The 22,859-nt window shown below is 41.4% G+C and overlaps 1 protein-coding gene across 1 annotated transcript; it reads left to right on the forward strand.

Moving 5' to 3' along the window:
• The first annotated feature begins 349 nt into the window (after nucleotides 1-349).
• Nucleotides 350-5,914, forward strand: LOC130910327 (dentin sialophosphoprotein-like). Its single transcript, XM_057827528.1, has 3 exons — nucleotides 350-392; nucleotides 480-3,896; nucleotides 3,954-5,914. The coding sequence occupies exons 1-3, from the start codon at nucleotides 350-352 to the stop codon at nucleotides 5,912-5,914; spliced, it is 5,421 nt and encodes a 1,806-aa protein (XP_057683511.1).
• Nucleotides 5,915-22,859: the final 16,945 nt, after the last annotated feature.

Below are 22,859 nucleotides of genomic sequence, written 5' to 3' on the forward strand. Positions count from 1 at the left end.
GTCCATTTCATTCAGGAGGATAAAATACTCTTTAACTTAAGAGGGATATCAAATGGTAGCATCCAAGGAATATGATCATGCAAGGCATCCAGAATTGGTTGAAAACAAGAGAAAAATAAGTCCCATGAACTGAAAGTGCAGATTCAGCCGGGAAAGAAGGGAGGTGGAGGAACTTAGGATGTGATCACTTTCAGAAGAGCCACATTCCGGGCGCAGGATTGTCCTCGGAAATCCATGGAGAACCGTTCGTTCAGGCGAGCAAACCTCCTGAGGAGAATCGGTACAGATGTATTAATATGTTTTTTTGTATTCTTTTTTTTTTTTTCAGGCCATTATTTGACAAGACAAGATGAGGATGTTAAAGATTTTCATCCTTTTCCTGCTTCTCGTTGGTAAGTCATGTGAAATCGATGCGAAGCATCAAGATGGAAAAGTGAGGTAAGACTAAACTCAACAATACTGAACTTCTGTTGACGCAGGAAGTCACAGTAGACCGACTCCAAAGCCAGAAGCCGTGAAGGGTAACCAAGGAAAAGGAAGACCTGAAGAACACCATTGTAAAGATGATGACGACGAAAACGATGACAAGGATGATGATGATGACAGAGATGATGACGAGGATGATGAAGATGACAATGACGATGATGATGATGACAACAATGATGATAATGAAGACGACAATGACAACAATGACGACAACGATGATGACGGCAATGATGAAGTCGACGATGACAACAATGATGACAACGACAATGATGACGACATCGATGATGATGAAGATGATGACGAAGATGATGAAGACAATGACAACGATAATAACGACAATAATGACAACGATGATGATGAAGATAATGACGACAATGATGATGAAGACGACGATGACAACAACGACAATAATGATGACGACGATGATGAAGATGATGAAGACAATGACAACGATAACAATGATGATGATGATGACGAAGATGATGACGACAATGATGATGAAGACGACGATGAAAACGATGATGACAATAATGACGATGATGACGACAATGATGATGACAATGATGACGATGACAACAATGACGATAATGGTGCTGATGATGAAGACAACGATGATGACGACGAAGATGATGAAGATGATGACAATGATGATGACGACAATGATGATGACGACAATGAAGATGATGACAATGATGAAGACGACGACAACAATGACGACGATGGTGCTGATGACGACGATGATAATGACAATAACGATGAAGATGATGACAATGATGAAGACGACAATGAAGATGATGACGAAGATGATGGCGACGATGATGATCGAGACGACGATGATGACGACGAAGATGGCGACGACGATGAAGATAATGACAACGATGATGACAATGATGATGACGAAGATGATGAAGACAATGACGACGACGATGATGACGAAGGTGATGAAGACAATGACGACAATGATGATGACAATGATGACGATGATGATGACAATGATGAGGACGACAATGAAGATGGCGACGATGATGATGATGATGAAGATGATGAAAATGACAGCAACGATGAAGACGATGACGAAGATGATGACAATGGCAACAACGATGAAGACGATGAAGACAATGACAACGATAACAACAATGATGATGACGATGAAGATGATGACGACGATGATGACGGCAATGATGAAGTCGACGATGACAACAATGATGACAACGACAATGATGACGACATCGATGATGATGAAGATGATGACGAAGATGATGAAGACAATGACAACGATAACAACGACAATAATGACAACGATGATGATGAAGATAATGACGACAATGATGATGAAGACGACGATGACAACAACGACAATAATGATGACGACGATGATGAAGATGATGAAGACAATGACAACGATAACAATGATGATGATGAAGACGACGATGAAAACGATGATGACAATAATGACGATGATGACGACGATGAGGATGACAATGATGACGATGACAACAATGACGATAATGGGGCTGATGATGAAGACAACGATGATGACGACGAAGATGATGAAGATGATGACAATGATGATGACGACAATGATGATGACGACAATGAAGATGATGACAATGATGAAGACGACGACAACAATGACGACGATGGTGCTGATGACGACGATGATAATGACAATAACGATGAAGATGATGACAATGATGAAGACGACAATGAAGATGATGACGAAGATGATGGCGACGATGATGATCGAGACGACGATGATGACGACGAAGATGGCGACGACGATGAAGATAATGACAACGATGATGACAATGATGATGACGAAGATGATGAAGACAATGACGACGACGACGATGACGAAGGTGATGAAGACAATGACGACAATGATGATGACAATGATGACGATGATGATGACAATGATGAGGACGACAATGAAGATGGCGACGATGATGATGATGATGAAGATGATGAAAATGACAGCAACGATGAAGACGATGACGAAGATGATGACAATGGCAACAACGATGAAGACGATGAAGACAATGACAACGATAACAACAATGACAATGATGATGACGATGAAGATGATGACGACGATGATGACGAAGACAATGACAACAATGACGACGATGGTGCTGATGACGACGATGATAATGACAATAACGATGAAGATGATGACAATGATGAAGACGACAATGAAGATGACGACGAAGATGGTGACGACGATGAAGATAATGACAACGATGATGACAATGATGATGACGAAGATGATGAAGACAATGACAACAACGATGATGACGAAGATGATGAAGACAATGACAACGATGATGACAATGATGATGACGACAATGAAGATGATGACAATGATGAAGACGGCGACAACAATGACGATGATGGTGCTGATGACGACAATGATAATGACAACAACGATGAAGATGATGATGACAATGATGAGGACGACAATGAAGATGATGACGAAGATGATGGCGACGATGATCGAGACGACGATGATGACGACGAAGATGGCGACGACGATGATGAAGATAATGACAATGATGATGACGAAGATGATGAAGACAATGACGACGACGATGATGACGAAGATGATGAAGACAATGACGACAATGATGATGACAATGATGACGATGATGACAATGATGAGGACGACAATGAAGATGATGACGAAGATGATGGCGACGATGATGACAATGATGATGACGAAGATGATGAAGACAATGACGACAATGATGATGACAATGATGACGACGACAACAATGACGATGATGGTGCTGATGATGAAGATAACGATGATGACGACGAAGACGATGACGATGATGACAATGATGATGATGACAATGAAGATGATGACGATGAAGACGACGACAACAATGACGATGATGGTGCTGATGAGGACGAAGATGATGAAGACAATGACGACAATGATGATGACGATGATGAAAATGATGAGGATGACAATGAAGATGATGGCGACGATGATGATCGAGACGACGATGATGACGACGAAGATGGCGACGACGATGATGAAGATAATGACAACGATGATGACAATGATGATGACGAAGATGAAGACAATGACGACAATGATGATGATGGTGCTGATGATGAAGACAACGATGATGACGACGAAGATGATGACGATGATGACAATGATGATGATGACAATGAAGATGATGACAATGATGAAGACGACGACAACAATGACGATGATGGTGCTGATGACGACGAAGATGATAATGACAGCAACGATGAAGACGATGACGAAGATGATGACAATGGCAACAACGATGAAGACGATGAAGACAATGACAACGATAACAACAATGACAATGATGATGACGATGAAGATGATGACGACGATGATGACGAAGACAATGACAACAATGACGACGATGGTGCTGATGACGACGATGATAATGACAATAACGATGAAGATGATGACAATGATGAAGACGACGATGAAGATGATGACGAAGATGATGGCGACGATGATGATCGAGACGACGATGATGACGACGAAGATGGTGACGACGATGAAGATAATGACAACGATGATGACAATGATGATGACGAAGATGATGAAGACAATGACAACAACGATGATGACGAAGATGATGAAGACAATGACAACGATGATGACAATGATGATGACGACAATGAAGATGATGACAATGATGAAGACGGCGACAACAATGACGATGATGGTGCTGATGACGACAATGATAATGACAACAACGATGAAGATGATGATGACAATGATGAGGACGACAATGAAGATGATGACGAAGATGATGGCGACGATGATGATCGAGACGACGATGATGACGACGAAGATGGCGACGACGATGATGAAGATAATGACAATGATGATGACGAAGATGATGAAGACAATGACGACGACGATGATGACGAAGATGATGAAGACAATGACGACAATGATGATGACAATGATGACGATGATGATGACAATGATGAGGACGACAATGAAGATGATGACGAAGATGATGGCGACGATGATGACAATGATGATGACGAAGATGATGAAGACAATGACGACAATGATGACGACGACAACAATGACGATGATGGTGCTGATGATGAAGACAACGATGATGACGACGAAGACGATGACGATGATGACAATGATGATGATGACAATGAAGATGATGACGATGAAGACGACGACAACAATGACGATGGTGCTGATGAGGACGAAGATGATGAAGACAATGACAACGATAACAATGACAATGATGACGATGATGATGGTGATGATGACGATAACGATGATGACGACGATGATGACGATGACAATGACGCCGGTGATGATGGAGACGATGATGACGAAGATGATGACGATGAAGATGGCGATGACGATGATGACAATGATGATGACGAAGATGATGAAGACAGTGACAACGATAACAATGACAGTGATGACGATGATGGTGATGATGATGAAGACAACGATGATGAGGAAGATGATGACAATGATAACAACGATGATGACAATGATGACGATGATGTAGACGACGATGATGAAGACGACGACAATGACGATAATGGTGATGATAATAATGAAGACAACGATGATGATGACGAGGATGACAATGACAACAACGATGAAGACGATGATGACAATGATGATGACGAAGATGATGACGACGATGACAACGATGAAGATGATGATGACAATGATGATGACGGCGATGAAGACAGTGACAACGATAACAACGACAATGATGATGAAGATGATAATGATGACAACGATGATGATTACGACAATGATGACGACGAAGATGATAACAACGATGAGGAAGATGATGGAGACGATGATGATGAAGACAACAGTGATGATGACGATAATGACGATGACGACAACAATGACAATGATGACAGTAATGATGATGAAGACAACGATGATGACGACGATGATAACGATGATGAAAATGATGATGAAGACGAAGACGATGAAGACAATGACAACGATGAAGACGATGATGACGCTGACGATGATGATGATGTCAATGATGACGGAGATGGTGATGATGATGACAACACCGATGATGATGATGGAGACGATGATAATGAAGACGATGACATGGATGATGACGATGATGATAATGACGACAACGATGATGACGACGACGACGATGATGATGACGTTGATGATGATGACAATGATACAGATGATAATAATGACAACAATGATGATGAAGACGACGATGATGACAGAGATGATGACGATGACGACGGAAGCTGCAAGTCATCGCGTTTGGTGTTGGAAGTTGGCGGCCAGCAGGTGGTCCTGGAGGGGGCGCCGCACGCACTGGTTCAGATTCACGACAAGAAAGTTCTCATCAAGGTCCCCCCTTCCGAATGCGGCGGTGGCTGCCCATATGGCAGCCACTAGGCCTGTCCTAAACTCGAAGTCATTACCTCCAAAATCATGCCTCATTTTTTAATGTCAATAGGGATCTTCCCTAGGGATCAAGTCCCACGTATACAGTATATATTCTACTAGAAGTCTGATCATTACCTCCTTCGTCTATACTAGTTTCGTCCATTCACAATTGTGTGTTCTAGGACAGGTTTGTGGGCCGGACCGGTTTATTTTTGGCCAAATAAGTTAACTCACTGGCTGCCATTGACAGTGCTTGACATCCAATCTATTTCAACAGCGAGGGGCACATGGACTGGAAGATAAGCATTTACAGCCAGTTCTTTGTCGTTGTCAGTGGCAGGCAATGAGTTAATTAGAATAGAATAGCCCTTTATTGTCATTATACAGATGTACAGTAATTATGATTTTGTAAAAATTGCAATTTTGCACCACTTCCCTACAATTTAAAATACTTAGGCTACTTGTATTTCCAGGTGACTTCCTGTTGATTTGGTGTCACTTCCTGTTGTTTTGGGGGCATTTGTGGCTCACTTACATGGCAGCTTATCGACCGCCGGTTGACGGTGCTAGACATCCAATCTATTTTGACTGGGAGGGGGTGGGAATCAATGTATGTAACGGCGGACATAACAGTGAGCCAAGCACAATAGTGCACGCACTCAACGACACAAATCAATGGTTTTACGGAACCAATGTTAAAATGAAAGCATGTGATTTTGTAAGTACAGAATGAATGACCTACAACATGCCTGTCAAGTAAAACAAACCTGCTGGTCGGATTTGACCCCCTGACGGGGCCGTACATTTGAAACTCCTGGTCTAGGAGACGAGTTTCTCACCTGTTGGTCTCCTCTGTTTACTACAAATGTCTTCCTATTTTCATATGATATTCATTAAAAGCATGGCCCCATCTTATTGTGTATGCCTGTTCTTTATCAGTGTCATTAAGAAATAATAGTAGAATAATAAGAAGTTCAGATTACTCTTCCAGTGTAATTTACATACATTTTTTTCTCATACACGTGACTTACAGACGTCAACTCTAAGGGTGGCAGTGAATGAACCCTAACCTTAAACCCCTAAACCTAACCTAACCCTATGAATGTGTTTTAATTCGCCGCCAAACCGGCCACTTCAAATGGATTGTACGTGTAGCCCCATCAGTAGCAGCCAATAGAAAAATATTTGCAATCCTCTCCTGCTTTTCAAAAAGGGTCTCGCCGAAAATCAGAATGGCGGGTCAGGCTTCCCACCTACTCTAAGGCAACGTTCATACTACAGGTCTTAATGCACGAATCCGATTTTTTGTCATATCTGGTCTTTTAGCATGAGCGTTCAGACTACAAGTTGCAATCGCGGCCCGAAAAGTGTCACGCATGCGTAGAAGAAGAATAATTGTTACGTCACAAAAACGCGCGGAGTAATTTGACCCGCATGCGCAGTTGTAGAAAAATATGTCAACACAGTCGAAGCGCCAAAATAGGGACATGGAGTTCTGTGACGTCGCTGTCCATGGAATTATTTTAAAACTTTTGAGCTATGGAAGCAACCGAATGCTTCAACGCACGTCAGGGAGTAGGAGGATGAGGAGAAAAAGACTTAAACTTTTTTTAATGTCGTTTTGTGGAGCACTGACATCCATGTCGAGGAGAAGGTGTTTGTGGGTGAAGACTAGGAGTCAAGAGTGGTGGGTTCGCGACGTTTGAAAATTCACTGAAAATGAATTCATAGCAAATTTCAGAATGTCAAGGGCAACTTTTGATTTTATATGCCAACATCTTGCGGCCACATTGTCACGGGAGGATACTGTCCTCCGGCGACCAATACCTGTGAAAAAACGAGTGGCAGTTGCTTTATATTGGCTGGCAACAGGAACCTGTTACCGCACGGTATCGAATTTGTTTGGCATAGGAAAATCAACAGTGTGCGGGCTCATCCACGAATTCTGTGAAGCTGTTCGGGATATTCTAATGCCACAATTTATAAAGCTACCTCAAGGAAGTGACCTCCAGGCAGCAGTACAAGGGTTCCGAACACGATGGGGATTCCCACAGTGCGCTGGTGCAATTGATGGAACTCATATTCCCATCATTGCCCCCGAGGATAATCACGCGGATTACTTCAATCGCAAAGGCTGGCACTCCGTCATTCTCCAGGCGGTTGCGGATCATCAGTTCTGGTAAACACTTATATAAAGCTATCAAAAAATATCTTTTAAATGCAAATATCTAAGGAAAGATAGTATGCATTTGAATCAATGTGACTTGAAGAGAAGGTCAAAATCAATTTTGTTGGTAAAATTTGATAACTTAATTGCACTGACATGTCTCTTCAACAGTTTCACCAACATTTATGCTGGATGGCCAGGGAGTGTCCATGACGCCAGGGTGCTTAAAAATTCTAACATTTTTGTACTGGCAGATCGAGGGGATCTTTTTCCACCAGTAAGTCTATAAAATGCATTTTTCAAACAAATGCTGTAGTTTAGATATCTTATATTTCCGTCATCTAAGGACACTGAAGAGATCAACGGGGTCCAAGTTCCAATCCTCCTGCTTGGAGACCCTGCTTACCCCTTGCGAAGCTGGCTCCTCAAAGGCTACAGTGATTTAGGGAACCTGACAGCTGAGCAGAAATACTACAATGAAAGACACAGCAGAGCTAGAATGACAATTGAATGCGCTTTTGGACGACTAAAGGGGAGATGGCGGTGCCTTGGCAAACGCATGGATGTGGACATTGCCGCTGTCATCACCATCATAAGTGCATGTTGCACTCTGCACAATATTTGTGAGAAACACGGTGAGACTTACGAGGCCCCCTCCCAAGCAACCATGCAGTATGACAAAACAACAGTAGCATGGACAAATGAGGGTCAAGCATTGTCTGTGAGAGAAGCACTAACACATTTTTTTTCAAGCCAGCTTTGAAGCAGAGACTTCTCAACAAACAATGGGTAAATGAAATAACTGGTTTTACTGTCACAGAGTTCTTGTTCAGTGATAAAAGTTTTCTCTAATAAAACGTAATTTCTTGCATGCAGTGTCTTTCTTAATTAAAGAGAGCACATATATTAAACAAATTTATTTAAATACATTTAACAGTACATTTATTGCACAGAATTTGGCCTGTTAACATGAGGAAAATGAACAACTAACTGTCAGCAAGGAACCTCAACACAGAAAACATACTTCATCATAACAATTCTGGGTAAATGGTTGGGTGAAATCAGCAAATAAATAACATGTTTGACAAAAATTGCATCGCACAACATCGGGCCTGTTTACATGAGAAAAAGGAAATACTCTAAAGCAGGGGTGGGCAATTAATTCCACAAAGGGCCGCAGTGGGTGCGGGTTTTTGTTGCAACCCATTAAGAGGACACCTTTTCACCAATCTGCTGTTTTACAAGTGCAATCAGTCGATTGCAGTCAGGTGCTTCTCATTTCTGCTGAAACCGCATTGGTTAAACTATCTGTGCTGGGTCAGTTGGAACAAAGACCAGGACCCACTGCGGCCCTCGAGGACCGGTTTGCCCACCCCTGCTCTAAAGTGACGGCAAAGAACATTCGGTTAGGTTGATAAATGCAGAAAGTACAGGGTGTCCATAAAGTCTCTTTACAATTTCATAAATTAAAAATGCAATTGATTAGATATTTTTTTCAGATTTGTTCTATTCAGCGTTTATTGAAGTTTTTTTTATATATATATATATATATACTGTATATACCTCTTTTAATACACTTCTACATGGGCACCATTAGTTGCACGAAGCACATCAAGACTGTACTCAATTTCTTGCCATGTTCGCTGTAGCATAGCCTCATCAATTGCGGCAATGGCATCGGTAATCCCTTGCTTAAGGTCAATAATGTCCCTTATCTTTGTTCGATACATGATATCTTTAACATAGCCCAATAGAAAGAAATCAAGGGGAGTGATATCTGGTGAATGTGGCAGCCATGGAATTGGCCTATCCCTTCCAATCCATCGGTCTGGAAATGACTTCGTTCTATGGGGCTATGTTAAAGATATCGTGTATCGAACAAAGGGACATTACTGACCTTAAGCGAAGGATTACTGATGCGAATATGGCAAGAAATTGAGTACCGTCTTGATGTGCTTCGTGCAACTAATGGTGCCCATGTAGAATTATTAAAAGAGGTAAAAAAAAAAAAAAAAACTTCAATAAACGCTGAATACAACAGAACAAATCTGAATAAAATATCTACGGTAATCAATTGCATTTTTAATTTTTGACATGGCAAAGAGACTTCATGGACACCCTGTATAACATGTTAAATCTTATTCATTATGGTTTAAATGGTTGGGCAGAATCAGGGCAATGAGCAGAGCTGGAATTCAGAGGTGGAGCCAGAACTCCCAAAAAAGAAGGCTGGTGCTGTGTTCCATTGAAAGGAAAAGAGTGGAAGGCCTGTGGTGGGGTTGGGTTAACAGGGTATTAATGTTGAGCAGGTCCCTGGTAAGATGGTGGACGTTGTGGGTACCCAGACCGTTCAAGGAATCCGGTGAACATGGACAACATTTTTAATTCGTGGGCATGTTGAGCAGCTTGCATTTTCAACAGCAACTCAGAATCTTCAGAGCAGAGAGTACTGTTTATCTCCTCAGCAAAGACTTCAAGTGCCATTTCCATTTTGCTTTTTCTTTTTCTGCTCTTAGATGTAGTATCTGGACACACAAAAAAAATGCAAAGGCTCTTGAATGGAAATGTTAAAGGGATTGTTTTTCAAGTAGTCTTCTTTAGAGTTGTCACATGAAGTTACTCTAAAAACTGTTAATATAAAATTAGATTTAAAAATAGATTCAAAAGTTAAAAATACAAAGTTTAATATACATGGAATTAATTGTCAATAAATAAAAACGCTTTGCTCTAATATTTATTTCATTGTCAGCGTGAACATGGGTGGGTGGGGTCCGAAGTGTGTTGAACTATTTACCTATTAGTCGATCGACATGCAAGTGAAGTGATCGGATAGGTAATGCTGGCTTTGGGTAATGCCCGAGGTGCTACCCAAGGCAGGCACACATACAATACAGGCCAAAAGATTGGACACACCTTCTCATTCGTGTGTTTTCTTTATTTTCATGACTAAATACCGTATTTTTCGGACTATAAGTCGCGTTTTTTTTTTCATATTTTGGCTGGGGGTGCGACTTATACTCAGGAGCGACTTATGTGTGGAATTATTAACACATTATGATATAATTTCACATGTTATTTTGGTGTTTTGCAGTGACACTGATGGTTTTGTAAAGTTGTTAGCATGTTCTTATGCTATAGTTATCTGAATAACTCTTTATAGCTATGGCCACGTTCGCATTCTGCCTTTGGCAGTGTATGTTCAATTGTATTATTGACTTTTTTATCTTGAAATGGATGCATTTAGTTTGTGGCGCTTTCACGCCCACTTGAGGGCGCACTCGCACTTGTTTACGTGACACGCCAGAAGAAGACGGACAGCTACGTAGCTCTGAGTGAGTGAGCGAGTTAGCTGGAGAGAATAGACGGATGCAAACCTACTTTCATTGTTTATGCTTTTAAATCATCTCTACAGAGGCAACGCCTGCGTGTATCATCTTTTCTGTTGTTGTTGTGTGTTTTCCACCCGCGATCAGACACTTAGAGCCAGTTGTGTGGTTGTTTGAACGATGTGCTAATGATAGTGAACGCATGCTAACCTGTTACTTATTACTAATAGTACCTAATTATCATTTATTTACGTTGATGCGAACCTGTTTTCTATCGAGGACCAAATTCATTCAGCAAATTATACGGACGTCCAGCATTGTCTTTTGCGAGTTCGCTGTAGAGCCAAGACAGGCCGTAGCGTAGGACAGTATATTCACATTTCGTTGTTCATGCACTGTACACTGTACATTTATTTAGCATGTTGTTCACTATTGTATTTTTATATTAAATTGCCTTTCAAGATGACATGTCTGTTCTATGTGTTGGATTTTATCAAGTAAATTTCCCCCAAAAATTCGCCTTATACTCCGGTGCGACTTGTATATGTTTTTTTTCTCTTCGTTGGGCATTTTATGGCTGGATCGACTTATACTCAGGAGCGACTTGTAGTCCGAAAAATACGGTAGTCAAGAAAATAATATTTTAAATTCTCACTGAAAGTAATAAAACTATGGATGAACATGTGTGGAGTTTCGTACTTAGAAAAAAATAAGGTGAACTTGCCAAAAATGTATAATATTGTAGTACAGTATCTTCAAAGTAGCTACCCTTTGCTCTGATTACGTTTTTGCACACTTGCCATTTTTTTGATGAGTGAGTCACCTAAAAGGGTTTTGACTAAACAGGTACGCCTTTACTGGGTTAATTAGTGGAATTTATTGCTTTATAAATGGTGTGGGACCTTCAGTTGTGTTGCACTGAATGAGGTGTGTTCAAACTTTTGGCCTGTATTGTAGCTTAGAATTAAAATTTGGGCAAGTCATGGAGGATTGGAAGATGTAATGAAGGAAGCTGTTTCTAGTTACCCATATGACACAATGACATGGTTTTGTAGGTATAAAGCGATTTCACGTCTACTAAGCAATCAACAAAGCAAAAATAATTGTAAAGTTTCCTTACTCCCTGAGTGCTCGGGTGCACCTCTTCCACTGGCATCTGTGCAAGAAGCAGATGGTGAGCAGTCATCAGAAGTTGGTTGTGTATAGCCCAGCCCGGATCTTGAGGGGAGTGACTCAGAATATTCTGAAGTTGTATCACCATCTTTTGCAAAGAAAGGTTTGGATGAGTAATTTCGTCATCTTGGTGCACATCAAAAATAAATTCATATGATAACTAGCTTTTACGATAACCAGTACTGTATGTTAACCACGACATGCATTATGAAAGAAAAAAATGTACCAAAAGAGCTGTATTATGCAGAGAAAAAATAAACAGATTAATAAAGTTGTCCGGCTATTCGATAATTCAGTTATGTCTTCTCCTAAATGATAGAAAATGAAAATTGCTGATCATGACAATCCCAAATGTTTTATTGAGTGATTATTTTTCTGACTTTTGACAGCTATGATATTTCGAGCAGTAGTGGGATAATGGCTCACAACTGGGTACCACTAAAATAATGTGAGTAAAAACAAAAAAAAAATTGAATTTAAGTATTTTTGGTCATCATCATTTGCGGTTATTGTAATTTGTGGACAATCAAAAATAAATGGAAGGACATTTTCTCATTCTGATTTCAGTAGTAGTTGCAAGTTGGCAACGGGGAAGTACAATTTACCCCCAGTTTCATTATCTGTCATTTTGAATAACGAAACAAACATCTGCGACGCAAATATCTAATATCTACCCGTTCCAAAATTAAAGTGAAGTTCACCGTTCTCGTCGTTGTTGTCTGATTGTTGGGTCTCCAGATGACTCGTCGGGGTTTCACGGCCGTTCCCTTCATTGGAGTCGTCGACTGAGCTGTCGAGCAGATCGAGAGGCCGACAGCTTGGCTTGTCGCCCATCAAATTATTCAATTCGGTATAAAATGGGCAAGTTACCCGTCCTCGGCCGCTTCGTTTGTTGGAGTCTTTCGCTTCCTTAAAGCGAGTTTTTAGACTCTTTATTTTACGCTGGCATTGGAGCCACGTCCTTTTGTATCCACGCGCGACCAACTCACGAGCAATTTTTTCATAAACTGAGCGGTTGCGATATGAGCCTTCAAGTTGTCTTTGGATGGTTTCTTCCCCCCAAATACTTATTAATTGACGAACTTCACTGTCCCTCCACTGCACAGCACCGTCCATTCCGCCCTCCATGTTTGTATTAACTTTTTGCGCTACTTCATCGGGTTCACCTGTTGCTGGGCAAAAGAAATTAACGTCTTCAGCGGTCGCCCGAATTCCGATTTGGGAGGAATGACAGTTCAGACCGCCAGTCACGTTCTGAAAAAATGTGGCCCAGATCGGATTTGAACCACATACGAAAGTGACCCAGATCGGATTTGAAATGGTCCAGTTCTATGCGACTTGTCACGTTCAGACCGTCAAGTTAATGCCTGACTCGAGTCGGAAAAACACGAAAAAAATCGGATTCGTGCATTAAGACCTGTAGTATGAACGTAGTCTAAGTTGTACTGCTTTCCACCCAGGCATGCACTAAAACGATGAACCAAAGGTGAAGCCAAAGTAAACTGAAACCAGTTAGGTTTGTTTAGGTTCCCGCATAGACTTCATAACATATTGACATGACACGGGGCCGATCCGTAGGTGGCCTATTCTCAAAAACTTCAAATTCCAAATATTTTCAAAACCAAAGCTACCAACGACCTAAAACCGAAACAGGCTTAGGTAGAGTCTCCATGAGCAGCGGTATAAAAAATTTCAAAGTCGTTCCCTTACCTTTTATCTAAGTGTAACAAAACTTGAAATGGCTATTAAGTCCTCAGATTTTTCACTAGATATACAAGAATCACCAAATGCAGAGATGATCACCTGTATTTTCAGGATCAATAGCAATATTTAACACATCATATAAGTTTTTGCCCAAAACACTGTAAGATGTGCTTTAATGCTTTTGCATGCTAAGGTTAATAATGTGTGTTTAAAACTATTAGCTATAACTATTTTCTTATTTCACAGTCTTAAGGCCTTACAAAAGAAAGAATGTGTCGCGGAAGGTCACATTCAACTGAAGGACAGATGCCCAGCTTGACCCAGAGAGGTAGATTTCCTGTTTTAGGTTTCTATTGCTGACCATAAAGTTTCAACACAATAAGACAAGACAAATAACTGCCCGCATTCTTTTCTCAAGATAACAGCTATTTCTCAAGATGTGAAACTCACACATGTATGTTGAAACTTTCTCACTTGTCAATAAAAGCTGAGCTCCTCAGGATGAAAATCAGAGAAGCTTGCTGCGAGCCAAGCGCTCGCATCAACCTTTTTCTCCTGACGGGAGTCAGTAAATCTCCTCCGTACCTGGTCTGATCCTTCTCCCTTCACCCTTCCTAGGTCTTTGTTGTTTTCTTAGTTCAAGTATTAAGTTTAGACCTAACATTTTTCTCTGGTGCCGAAACCCGGGAACCTCACATCCGTGTCCATCTGGACCATCGCGGGACCAACGGGCCGTTTCCGGACAACGACACCTTTACGTGACTGAACCGGCCGTCAGTTTGTTCCTGCGACGACCCGGATTGCCGGTGACAGGTCCCAACCGAACCAGGGAGGGACGGATCAAGGTAGGACCATATTTTTGTCCAGAGTTGACGCTTTCGGTGTTGATACGGGGCGCATTTAGTTATAAGTCGGGGACTTATAAGATTAGTTCGAGGGAAGAACGGCGCTAAGTAAACCGTTGAAATCAACCCACTGATAGTTCCGGGAACTATTGTGTGATAAATTACGTACGTTTTAAAGGTCTAAAAAGCGTTGCGTAATATTAACTCTTGACGTACAAAGGGTTAACACACGCACGGTATTTTGTGTGACAAAGACAAAATATCGTCGGAAAGCGGGTCGTGGAACCGTTAAAAGATCAAAAGGGACAAAAATTCAGCCTAGAACCGGAGATAAAAACTCGAGTAAACGAAAAATTAACAAAATCAAACTTAAAGTCCGTGCACGGCAACAAATAATTAAACGTTCAGGCGGAGACAGAATAACAATTGAAAACTCAAAATAATTCGCAAAGAATAAGTAGAATAAAAATGAAACGTAACATCGCGCGTGTAAAACAAACCACGTCTGAAAATAGGAAAAATTAGGAGTAAACAAATAAGAGGACGCCCTAACGTGGTGTTTATACAAGAACAATTCCCAGGAAGCTGTTGTTACCTGGAAGCGTGGGTTAGAGATCATGACTTTAACCCAACGTTGAAAGAAGTGGAGAATGTGGGAACATTGAAGGCAAAAGAGAAGTGCAAAGAAAGAATAGAGGACGAGCTCAAAGTCCTCTCAGTGTGGGAAACTCAAAGAAAAAGAAGGTTCGAGCAAAGTGAACGAGAAGGCGAAGAGGAAGCGAGCATGAAGAGAGCAAGAAAAGTCTACTCTGGCAACGCTCAAAATCAAGCCAGAAGAGGAAATCACACGTTTGGCCCTTCGCACAGAGCAAAGAGGAGCTGCGAACGTAGGGCTTGGAAATTTTGGGGCGTGTGAGACGAACGTCGATAAGTGAGGGAATTGTTTGTAAATAGCTGACCGTTCGTTGCGTACTTAGTTGACCGTTTATTGCGCAAAATCGGGAAAAAAGAAGTTTTTCAACATAAGGAGTGCGGCCCTTCGGTGGCCCCTATTTGCAACATGGGGTCCTCGACGGCATCCGCTGGGTTTTTGCCCAAATTAATTATAAGGGAAGGTTGTAATTGCAGCTGGGAATATTCCAGCCTTTCCCTTGTACTATTTAGGATAGAAGTTTGAAATGGAATCTCAATAGAGATAAAAATAGACTATTGAGCTAAATTCAAAATAAGAACGCTCTTAAAAGAAAATAAGAGAATGGCTAAAGAGAAAAGGAATCACACATAATGACGTAATGAATAGATTGACTAAATTAGATTTTGAAGAACGTGGCAAAATACAGTAAGAACTGTCAAAAAGACTTCCCATTAATTCTTGGGAATGATAATAGATATCAATGCAAGTCTTATAGATAAAGAGCGGTCCAAATGTTGGTTAGCAAACTCCTGTTGAGGGAGGAGCAGCGGTTTAGTATATGTCACAAAAGTTTTAGCAGACGTTAGAGCAATTTTAAACTTGCCGCTTTTTAAGAATGGCAGAAATAGTTTAAACTAGGGAAATAAGTTGTTACAGGGAGTGTATAAATAATGATAACAAATCAAAAGTTGGGATTAAAAAACGTTCTAAAAATTCACACGTAAAGCAGATAATTCTACCAACCTGGAGTGACATACAAATGGATGTTTTTTAGTGCATGAAAAAACATTCTTTGTTCTCCTCTGGACTGCAGAATTATCCTCCATTATAAATTATATGGATGTCAGTTGAAAATGATTGGAATTAAAAATTGAACTGAATGCTATAAGAGGTAGTGTTTACTTAAATGTTAAAGAAGAGCAGAGAAGTCATAAAAAAGATTGCTTAAAAGAGTATTGCAGTCCCTCAATACTCTCCCATTCAAATGAAAAACTTTGCCTGGGTAAAAGAGACTGATTTTGACTTATGTGGACAACACACTGTGATATGGAAAATTCAAATTTGAAATAGAAATTTAAATTGATTACAAAATTTACCCAAAAGATACTCTAGGCCTATTGAGATACTGTATTTGACTAAAAACAATTAATTGAATAGATTATAATTGCGTAGTGGAATCGTAATTTTTGGATTACATGTTGATGAATTTTCAACAGTGACCCAAAGAAGGTGAAAAGACATTTTTGTCAGCTCTAAAGAAATTCCAAAACAAATTCATTCCTATTTGGTAATCTTGAGTGGAACATTGCGCGATATATTAATGCCACTGCAAAATTCAATTTACTGATTAAAATGGGAGCTGACAAAAAATTGATCATAAGCATATATTGGCATTTGCCAAGTGGAAATTATTATACTGGGAGAATTGTAACTCTAACTTTGGGTTGATTGCGGAACGTAAACTGTTTTTGATACTGTAATAGTAACGGTAACAGTAATAGCATGGGGTTTTAGAAATGGGTTATTATTATTATTCTTGAATTTACGATACATGATTACCATTCTCCCAAGATAAGCTTAATCTTTGATTTTAGACTGAATATATCACGTTTATCCTCAGTATCTTTATTTCACATTTTTATTGACATAACATTTGGTTTGTTGTGAGGATATGTTTTAATGTAGAGTTTATAAGAGCTAATTTAATTTGGTTTCCTGTTTTGAATAATGAGTCAATTGTTTAGATCGTGCTGATAAATTAGGTTAACTGAGAATTCTGCAGTAGCGCGAAAACAAAGAATCTTGAATGCAGCAAAACCAAAAAACAAATGATGTTATTTTTAGGATTGTGCAATCACTGCCGAGCCTGGCTGTTAGATTTTGACCTCAAGCCAATGTCAATGAATGACCAATTGAATTGGACACCTGAAGCCGAAGTACCTTTCAGGAAACTGTAAACAGACTTGACAGGCTCCTCAGTCTTAGCACATCCAAACTACCAAAAGCGTTAAACATTTGTAAATGTGAAGCCCAAGTTGATGGCCTTGGTGACGTGTCAATCGGGAGCAGGCTGGCGGATGAAGCAGCCAAGATAGCGGTTGTAAATCAACGCAATACAGCTAAAATACACTTATTGGCTGAAACTGAACCGCAACAACTAATAGATAAAAAACTTAAAGGCTATCAAAACATAGCATCGCAAACAGAAAAGCAAAAATGGGCGATGAAAGGTTTCTACCAAAATTATTGATCATATGGGCAGCTGAATTGAGCCACATGATTGTCAAGTGTCTACAGGGGGGAGGATTGAGTTGGTTAATAATTGGTTAATAGACACTATGACAATTGTGGCCCAATGTCTTTAATTCATACTTAAAAAACAAAAATGAAAAAAAAAAATTTCAGTGTTTACTTTGCATAAACAATGTTAAGAGAGACCAAAAAGAGGGAGGTTTCTAGAACCAACTGAATTATTTCATACATTGCACATGTATTGCATTGAGTTAAATAGAGTGTTGGGGAAAAGATATTGCCTGGGGAAAAATAGATGTATTTTCTAGATGAGTTAAGATTTTTGCTAGCGCACATGAGGATGAAAAACCAGTATGTGTGATAGAATTATTCCAACATTTGGCATACCTGCCATTGTCCAAAGAAACAATGGACCCCACTTCAGAGTTGAGGGCCTAATGGAAGTGGGCAGACTGTTAAACATTGAAATGGGAAAAAAAAGGAGAAAACCCATTGCATGTACAGACCCCAGTCGGCTGGACTAGTGGAAAAAGACAAATTAATAACAGATTGATGCAGAAGGAAAGAACTTGCCACTTTTTGGACTTCCAGATTGAAACCCAGGACCTGTTAAAGGGTCTGGCAACATTGCAGCTCACATAAAGAAACAAGTTGATCCAAGACAAGTTCGCGACAACAATGATCTGCCAGAATGTTCTGATCCACAGACTCTCAAGGTGCGGGTCGGAGACTTGGTGATCCTGAAAGTGTTGCAGCGTGCCTGGTGGGACAGTAAACGCTGAGTGAACGCTGGGACGGTCCTTACGAGATGGTGGGCTTCAGCCCGACTGCAGTGAAAGTCTCCGGAGGCACTGGGTGAATTCGTCAGTCCCAGTGCAAGCTCTTCCGGTTGCCAGAAGGACCTAGCGACGCCAGTCCACCAGACCCTGATTCCTAAAGTCCCGACCTCACCTAAAGTCATAAAGAGCGGTGGAGGGTTTTCCACCCTGCTGGCAGCCCGTCATTGTCAAACGCCTGCTCTCTACTGTGGACCAAAAGGTCAACACCATGTTTGTCGCCTGTTCAGTCAAATACGACCTTGTGTCACAGGTCCCCCTAGAAGAACCAGATACGGATTTGGATAGTGACGATACGGACACTATCGTCTAAAACAGATTCCCCACACCGGCTATCCGACTCTGCAACCCTATGGACTCTCGATAAAAAACACCGACGTGGCGATCATAAATCGCTGAAATATGGCGTTCAAAAGAGTCCCAGATTGTACCTACATTTACCAAATGTTGTGTTGAATTGTGTGTTTTCCATGGAGCCATGGCATGAAGCTGCTCTCGTCCCTAGCGTAAATGGGGAGGGAATAGGGGAATTTTGTCCTCAATGTTAAGGTTTTTTTCGCCCCTATCGTGGCATTTTATAACTCCTGCTAATGGATAATTGACGAGTCAGGCACCAACCCCACTCTCATGAATGTCTAACTTTGATGAAAGCTGAAAAGTTTTAAACCCACAACAGGAGGGAAATGTAAGATGTGCTTTAATGCTTTTGCATGCTAAGGTTAATAATGTGTGTTTAAAACTATTAGCTATAACTATTTTCTTATTTAACAGTCTTAAGGCCTTACAAAAGAAAGAATGTGTCGCGGAAGGTCACATTCAACTGAAGGACAGATGCCCAGCTTGACCCAGAGAGGTAGATTTCCTGTTTTAGGTTTCTATTGCTGACCATAAAGTTTCAACACAATAAGACAAGACAAATAACTGCCCGCATTCTTTTCTCAAGATAACAGCTATTTCTCAAGATGTGAAACTCACACATGTATGTTGAAACTTTCTCACTTGTCAATAAAAGCTGAGCTCCTCAGGATGAAAATCAGAGAAGCTTGCTGCGAGCCAAGCGCTCGCATCAACCTTTTTCTCCTGACGGGAGTCAGTAAATCTCCTCCGTACCTGGTCTGATCCTTCTCCCGTCCCTTCCTAGGTCTTTGTTGTTTTCTTAGTTCAAGTATTAAGTTTAGACCTAACAACACCAACTTATTTTTTCTTTTATTTACTGCATGTTTTCAACAGCTAATAATTCACTCAATTTTCACATCAGAAACTTAATACTTGAGGAAAAAATGCTGAATCAAAACAAATAATTTATAAATAGATTATCAATAAATTACATAAACAGTCACAACTTATTATAGAATAGAATAGCCCTTTATTGTCATTATCCAAGATGGCCTGGGGTTGGGAGCAAGAACAACCACCTGGCAAAAGGCCACTCTGGCTGAACGGCGGCACATGGTGGTGGAGGAAGTGCGCCACCAGGAGGAAGCAGCCGGGTGTGCCACAGCTGTTGCCCAAGCTCAGCAAGGCCGCTGGATGAAGTGGGAGGGCGTGGAGAGAAGAAAAATCACATGGAGCGATTTGTGGAGCATGGAGTTTAATAGACTAAGCTTCATCATCAGAGCCACTTATGATGTCCTGCCCTCTCCAACCAACTTACATGTCTGGTATGGTGAAGACCCAGCCTGTCCCCAGTGTGCAGGCCTGGCCACCCTCAAACACTTCTTAGGGGGTTGCAAGGCCAGCCTAAAGCCTGGGTTATGCTCCTGCGTTGCCGTGATGGCAAAGTGGCTACGGCGTCAATGAGCATTCAATAGTTCTGCGGTGAGGGAACGCTCTGTAATTCATCGCCAAGCCACTAGAGGGGTGTACAGTTTTGGGGCATGCTTCTTGACTTCCTCTAGTCTAGTTTACCGGAGAAAAAAAATTAATAAACAATGCGAGATGGCACGTTTGAATGTGGATCTTCAGCTCATCAACATTGAATAAATGTTGATCATACAAATGTTGAGGCGCAGGCGACGCAGAAGACTGTTTCGAGGCGGTCTGTCCAACCTTTGATGCCGCACAGAGAGTTCTAGCCTCGGGTGGAAATCAGCAGGCTGTGGCGGCTAGCTTCAAACTGGCTTCGAGCAGTCCAGCGTTTTGTCCGAGGTCTGCAAAGCCCTCCGGCCCGATTTGTTTGCCGTGTCCTACAACCAGCCAGTGGGAAGTCATAGCAAATTTCTGGCAGCTATGGAACTTCCCAAACTGCGTTGGAAGCCTTGATGTTAACGTTATCATAAAAGCACCGGGGCACTCTCAATCAGTGATGATGTATCGAATGTGAACTGTCTGTTGTTGAAAATTAAACATCAAAACAACTCTTTTGACACCAAACCTATGCTATATTCTCCATATACTTGAAGTGTGACACGTAAATAAGCCACAGACTCACAGCAAACATATGTACACAATAAATGATGTGCACCAACCAAAAATACGACATAAGTGATAAAAAGCTGGCAGTTTTCTGCCGACTGGGTCACCGCTTCCTGTGGCCATTCGACATACACATACTTGTTTCGGTGGTTCTTCCATTAAAAAAAAAAAAATTTTATTCAATCGCTGGCTGACCTCCAGCCCCATATTTTCAGCAATCTCCTCCCACGAATTGCTTGCCATTTGGCAATTCTCATGAAGTCTTGACATTGAGACATTGTAGAAGTTGTCATACTTGCTCTTCGTTAATACTCTCGTTGGCTTGGTCCATTTTTGCATGTAGCAAAATTATGTTTGACAATGGCGGTTATTTTGCGCTGAACCGGAAACAACAGTCTGAGTGTACCAATCACAGTCAATTTCCACCAAGTCACATGCATTGACGCGATGCGAAGTCAGAAAATTGAGAAGGAGCAAGAGAGGCTACAGCGGAGGGTCATAAATCGGGTCTTCCTTGACAGCGCGGGTCTGACGCGGAAGCATAACTCGACCTTAATGCAGGGGAGTTACACCTGGCGCCACAACCAAGTGCTGAAGTGCCTGGCTGCCGAACTTGAGAGCAGGAGGGTAACCACGAATGCCATGCCTCTAAACCCCCAACCGACCTTCCCACGGAAAACATCTTTTATTCGGGAAGGGGAGAAAAGAGGGACTAAGTCATCTGCTCCAGATCCAGGCCCACTGGACGTAGCCCGGGATTGGGAAATGCGGGTGGACATCGGCCAGAGGCTCACCTTCCCATCTGAAATTGCCGCGACTATCCTGCTCCTGGACCTAGTCCTCTGGTCCAACTCTTGCCGGCGTGTCTTCATCGTCGAACTGACCGTCCCATGGGAAGATGCCATGGATGAAGCATTTGAAGGGAAGATATTGCAATATGCTGATCTAGCAGATGAAGCAGAAAGGAGTGGCTGAAATGTGAAGGTGCGTCCAGTGGAGGTCGGTTGTAGAGGCTTTGTTGCCAGGTCCACCACAAGGCTTCTGAAAAAAGTAGGGATCAGAGGGCAGGCCCAACGGAAGGCAATTAAAGAACTTGCCACTACAGCAGAACGGAGCAGTCACTGGTTGTGGCTGAAACGTGAAGAATGAACATGGTCTGCCAAATGACTGTGTGGTGCCACCACACACTACACACTGATCATCCTGTGGTGGGCCTTCCTCAGCAGAGGGTGTCTTGTTGTAAGTGGCCGAAACACACAATGATGTCTGAGGCAAGCAACTGATGATGTAGTGCGCTGGTGGCACCACGGGATCATTGCCAA

This window comes from Corythoichthys intestinalis, chromosome 22 (assembly GCF_030265065.1).
Source record: "Corythoichthys intestinalis isolate RoL2023-P3 chromosome 22, ASM3026506v1, whole genome shotgun sequence".
Taxonomy (NCBI): domain Eukaryota; kingdom Metazoa; phylum Chordata; class Actinopteri; order Syngnathiformes; family Syngnathidae; genus Corythoichthys; species Corythoichthys intestinalis.

Coding starts and splice junctions, on each gene's coding strand:
- LOC130910327 (XM_057827528.1), top strand. CDS start 350: ATGAGGATGTTAAAGATTTTCATCCTTTTCCTGCTTCTCGTTG. Junction 393..479: donor CCTTTTCCTGCTTCTCGTTG/GTAAGTCATGTG, acceptor CTGTTGACGCAG/GAAGTCACAGTAGACCGACT. Junction 3,897..3,953: donor TGACAACAATGACGACGATG/GTGCTGATGACG, acceptor ACAATGATGAAG/ACGACGATGAAGATGATGAC.